We start from the raw sequence: 6,000 nt of genomic DNA, 5'->3' as shown, positions 1-6,000 counted from the left end.
TTGACACTTGAAAAGGGAGCTCCAGGCCCTCCAAATAACAGCATACAGAGGTGTTAGGTGGTTCAGTAGAGAGCATGCCTGGAGACTGGGATTCTGGGTCAAATCGGGGCTCATGTATTTCCTAGCGGTGTGACTCTGCACAAGTCACTTGAACCCCACTGCCTAGCCCTTACTGCTCTTCTGTTTTGGAACCCATACCGATTTTAAGTTAGAGGTAAGGGTGTAAATAAACAAAACAAAAGGGCGTCATCAGCAAGGCTGGAGTCTGATAACAGATTCCTTTTGATGAGGTAATTAACCAACTAATATTAAGTATCAATTATGTTCTGTACACTTTGTGTGCAAATTCAAGCCTTCGGGATGCTTACGTTCTTTTGGGGGAAACAAATATCTGCCCACACATATTGAGTGGCATTAGCAGCTGAGAGGATCAGGAATATTGCAGGCAAAAAGAATCCCAAGACCTCAGTGTGCTATGGACCCGTTCGTGGCCAAGACTTGGGGGGGAGCGGGGAGGACGTGGGCTTCGGCCCTCCCGATGGAGGTGGATCAGAGAAGGGCTGCTGTTACCCCAGCTCACTGGGGGCGCAGCTCTAGGGCGCAGGATCGGGGGTGAGGCTCCTTCCGAGCTAACTTCTCTGGGCCGAGCCGCAAGGATGTTCTACCCTTCTCTCTCCCCTTCTTCGTCTTTACTCTTCCTTGCCGCGTCTTGATAGGTCTTTCTCCAGCAGTAAGAGGGGCGGTTAATGCAGGTCAGTTGGACGCCTGCGCACAGCCTTAGCCTCGCGGTCCGCGTGCGCCCCACCTCCCTGGTCGGGGGAGGGAGCGACTGCACTTGCCAGGCCCCGCCCCCTTTCCGTTCTCCTCCATATTCAGATCCCGCCCCAGTAGCATTTCCCTCCTGAAAGGAGGGTGGGAAGGAGAGAGGAAGGTCAGAAGCAAGAGCCAGACTAGAAGCGAGATTTTGTGGAATCTACTGTCCACCCCTCGCTGAGCTGTTTGGCTTTCTGGGGAGGGATATTTTCAGGTGGTTGTTTTTTGGCACACCTCTGTTAAGCCTGTTGCCTTTGGCCATACCCCTTGGGAAGTGGAATGTGCGGACCCAGCTGAGCGAGGCGGAGTCGGGGCCGGACAAGGGCATCATCCGGTGGGCTCTGGAGCTGCTCCCCGCCTGCCTCCCCTTTAGTCCCACACGTGCGAACCATCCCCACTCCTGAAGCTGCTCTGACCCCACCCCACCGTGTCTTCAGCTTAGCCCGATATGTATGACCGAGCACCTCGGGAGACTACGCTGGCTAATGTCACCAGCACTGACGTGCACGTGGGGCCTGGCTCCTATCAGGTGGCCAAGAAGCACGAAGTGGCAGGTAAGAGAGGAAGAAAGCAGTCCTGAAGCCTCGTGTTTGAAGTATGTCGCCCCACACTAATCTCCCTAGCAAGCATGGAGCATCTAGAACCATTTGATAAGGATAATGGCAAACAATGCAATCCCAGCCCATTAGGAGCCGAACTGCAGAAGGAAATGGCAAATCACTCCCGTAACTTTGCCAAGAAAACCCCAAATGGCATTGTGAAGAGTTGGACAGGATTGAACAACAAAATGCTGATACTTCTCAAACTCCTTATCCAGCCATAACCTCTCTGTTGACCTCAATTGCATCTCCAACTACTTATGAGACATCTCAAACTGGATGTTTTCTAGACATCTAAAACTTGAAATGTCCAAAATTGAATTTATACTATATGTAAAGTGCTGCACAGATCTTAAAATACCATATTATTGGTGATACTATTTTTTGGAGTATTAGAAATTGGTTCCCTCTCAAGATATGCCACTCTTAGGCAGGGACTCAGCAATCATTGATGGGTATCTTTAGGCACAAGATAGCTGCTGAAAAGATAGGAGAGTGAGCTGGGAGTAAAGTGAAGAGTATGGATGAATTAGTAATAAACACTACAATTCTTGGAAAAACACTTTTTAAAAGTTAGGTCTGAAGAGATAGTTAATAGCAAAATCTTTATATGTTCTACTGTTTACCATCTTTTTGGAAATCTTTATATGTTCTACTGTTTACCATCTTTTTGGTTAAGGGTAAATCTCAATCTTTTTGGGCCTCAAACTTCCCATTTGTGTGATATAATTACATTGATATAAGCCAAGCACAATATTTTCCCATCACATTTATATACTATAACTTGTATCCACTCCCTAATTTATGGGGATAATCTTGGATTCAATTTTTTTTTTGTCACTTCAAAAAGAGTTAGATATGTAGATATTTTTGTTCATATTTAGAATTTGCTTTCCTAAATACTAATTTACTTGATCATCAAGACCATTTCCTAAATACTAGTCCCTTCTTAATCTGTACCCCCTCTGATTCCTCTCTCCCCTTCTCCCCTTTCTCTCCTATTCTTTGCTGAGTGAAATGTATTTCTGTACACAACTGTCTATATATATTCTTTCTTCTTTTGACCAATTGAGAATGAGGTTTAAGTGTCTGTCAACATCCTTCACCCTCTTCCTTGTCTGTATAGATGTCTACTTATACACTTTGATTATGTAAGATGGTGTCCTCTAAGCTGCCTTTCTCCTTTCCCCCTTCAATTCTCCCCTCCCCCATTGTATTCTTTCCCTTTTTCTTTTTATTCTTTTCCCCAGATCAAGACTTTACAAAACCACCCTTTCCTACCTGGTTTCATTATACTCACTTTTGATTGGTAGATTATTTTTGACTAGAATCCCATATCTATTGCCTTCTGGAGTATTGTATTCTAAGTACTCCATTATAGTGGGTAACCACTAAAACTTGTGATCTTAACTTTGATTCTGCAGTACTTGAACTTTTTCTTTGTCCTGGAAATTCTGAATTTTGGCTCTTGATATTCCTAGGGAGGAGTCTTCATTTTTAGGTTTCTTTCAGGAAGTAACTAATTGATTCTTTCTATTTCTATCTTACCCTCTGGTTCTAAGAGATTTGAGCAGTTTTCTTTTAAGATTTATTGAAATAAGATATCTAGGCTCTCCCTCCCCCCTTTTTTTTGCTTATGACTTTCATAGTTCAATATTCTTCCCTACCTTCTTTCCTCCTTACTTTCCATCTTAGAATCAATACTAGATATTTGATTCTTCTCTAAAATTAAAATAAATTTTTATTTTTTCTAGATTACATATCAATATGATTTAAAAATATTTGTTTTCTGATATGTTGCAACCCATGTTCTCTCTCTCCTTCCCATTTCTCCTCCCCAAGAAGGTAGGTATAATGATATAGGTGATATATATGTGTGTGTGTATATATATATATATATATATATATATATATATATAATCATATAGTACAGATTTCCATATTCATCATGGTTTGGAAGAAAGCAAATATTGCTTATACTGGTGAAAAATTTATGGAGGAAATAAAGTAAAAAATGGTATGCTTCAAGTTGCTTCCAGTTTCCATCTTTTGTCTCTTTCTTCTATGACAGTAGATAACCTATTTTTGTCTTGAGCCCCTTGGAGTTGTCCTGTATCCCTACTTTATTGATTAGCCATTCCCAGCTGATCATCATGCATTATTGCGATAGTGACAATGTGTACAATGTTCTCCTTGCTCACCTCACTTCACTTTGCATCACTTCATATACCTCTTTACAGTTTTTTTTTTTGGGTGATCTTCTTGTTTGTCATTTCTTATGGCATAATAGTATTCCATTACAAGCATATACCACAACTTGTTCAGCCATTCTCCAATTGATGGACATCCCTTCAGTTTCTAGTTCTTTGCTATGACAAAAAAGCTGCTATAGTATTTTTGTACAGGTAGGTTCTTTTCCCTCATTTATAATCTTGCTGGGATACAAATCAAGTATTGGTTTTGCTGGATCAAAAGGTATGCAGAGTTTGATGGCCTATTGGACATGGTTCCAGGTAATTCTCCAGAATGGTTGTATCAGTTCACAACTCCATTAGCAGTGTATTAATGTTCTGATCCTATGTATTAGTACTACTAAGGAAGAAGAGTAGTAAGGGCTTGACAACAGGGTTTAAGTAAACTAATAGGGGTCACACAGCTAGGAAGTGTCTGTGGCCGCATTTGAACCTTATGATTCTGGTGGAGCTTCTGTCTCCAGGCCTAGCTGTATATCCACTGAGTTAACTGGCTACTCCTTAATTCAATGTTTCTTAATTTCCCCCTCTTTGAATTGTTTTCAAAGGCAATTATTTTTGTTTTAAGATACCTTACATTTTATTCTATATTTTCAATATTTTGACTTTGTTTTAATAATTTTTGTTGCCTCATGGAACCATTGGCTTCAGTTTGATTAATTCTAATTTTTAGGAAGTTTGTTCCTTTGGTAAAGTTTTATCCTTCTTGTGCCAAGCTATCTAGTCCCTTTTTAATTCTTTTTCCAAGCCATCATGATCTTTTCTTAAAAAATTTAAAGAAATATTATTTTCCCTGATGACATGTAAAAACAATTTCCAACATTTTTCAAAGAATATTAAGCCCCAAATTCTCCTTAATCTCCTTCCCCTCCTTGAGATGGCAAGCAATGTCATATAGATTTTACATGTCAACCATGTAAAACATTTCCCCAAATTGATATTTTTTTTTGAAAGGAAACTCAAATAGAAAAAAAGTAAGAAAATGAAAAAAGTTTTCTTTGGTTTGGATTCTCAGTTCTTTTTCTCGGGAAGTAGATGGCATTTTTTATCATGAGTACTTTGGGATAGTTTTGGATCATCATATTGCTGAGAATAGCTGTTATTCAGAATAAAGTACTCCTGCCATTGTCCATTGCCCTGTTGGTTCTGCTTATTTCATGCTGCTTCAGTTTGTATAAATCTTTCCAGGTTTTTCTGAGCTCTTGCTGCTTGTCATTTCTTACAGCACAATAATATTCAATTATAATCATAGACTATAACTTATTCAACCTTTCCCCAATTAATGTGTATCACTTCACTTTCCAAACCTTTATACCTCCCATCACCCCCCCCCCAAAGAGCTGATTTAAATATTTCTGGATACATAGATCCTTCTCACCCTTTTTTTTTTCTTTTTGGGATATAAACCTAGTAATGACATTGCCCTTTGGACATAGATCAAATTATTCCCCCAATGATTGAATCAGTTCACAACTCCCCCCACAATGCATTCATGTTCCATATCCCCCTTTTAAAATCAAATTAACCAATACTGTATATTTTGTTTGTTCATAGAACCAACTCTTATTCTTATTTATTAGTTCAATGGTTCCTTTACATTCAATTTTATTAATTTTTCCTTTAATTTTTAGCATTTCCAATTTAATCTTTAATTGAGGATTTTAAATTTGTTCTTTTTCTAATATTTTAGTTACATGACCAATTCATTGATCTCCATTTTCTCTATGTTATTAATGTAAGTGTTTAGAGATATGTTTTCTTCTAAGTACTGCTTTGGCTGTTTTCCATAAATTTTGATATGTCGTGTCTTCATTGTTATTTTCATTAATAAAAGTATTGATTGTTTCTATACTTTGTTCTTTGACCCACTCCTTTTTAGAATTAGATTATTTAGTTTCCAATAAATTTTTTTATTTCCCTTTCCATGGAGCGTTATTGATTATAATTTTTATTGGATTATGATCTGAAAATGATGCATTTCTACTTTTACGTCTTTGGTTTTGAAGTTTTTATGCCCTAATACATGGTCAATTTTTGTGTAGGAGCCATGAAAAAGAAGGTATATTGTCATGGGTCAGGGTCCAGCCCTGCTTGCGGCTCCAGGGGGTTCTTGGGAGGTGTGGTGGATAGGTGGAAATGAGAGATGGAAGGCAGCTCTGTGTAAATGTTTCTGTCTGGGGCATGCTCTGCATGAAGTGGCTGCTTCACCATGCCCAGGTTTAGCCTTTATTTTTACCTATTTTCTTGGCACACAGTTGCTTTATTCAACATACATATTCTAGTAAAGAAAATTGAATAAGTTATACATTAACTTTCAACAAATTGTTTGATTAACA

The 6,000-nt window shown here is 38.8% G+C and overlaps 1 protein-coding gene across 3 annotated transcripts in view; it reads left to right on the top strand.

Annotated features, from left to right (window-relative positions):
- The first annotated feature begins 842 nt into the window (after window positions 1–842).
- Window positions 843–6,000, top strand: part of STPG2 (sperm tail PG-rich repeat containing 2) — a 639,089-nt gene continuing 633,931 nt past the window's right edge. For all 3 annotated transcript variants that reach the window (XR_468392.3, XM_007495708.3, XM_056803311.1), the window contains exon 1: window positions 843–1,367. Coding sequence is in view for 2 of the 3 variants with exons in the window: in XM_007495708.3 (XP_007495770.2) it covers window positions 1,262–1,367 (106 nt within the window). In the remaining variant the exon portion in view is untranslated. The remainder of the gene's footprint in view (window positions 1,368–6,000) is intronic.

The sequence above is a fragment of the Monodelphis domestica genome, chromosome 6 (genome assembly GCF_027887165.1).
Source record: "Monodelphis domestica isolate mMonDom1 chromosome 6, mMonDom1.pri, whole genome shotgun sequence".
Taxonomy (NCBI): Eukaryota; Metazoa; Chordata; class Mammalia; order Didelphimorphia; family Didelphidae; genus Monodelphis; species Monodelphis domestica.
The sequence above is the reverse complement of the archived record's forward strand: the minus strand, read 5'-3'. Positions and strand labels throughout refer to the sequence as shown.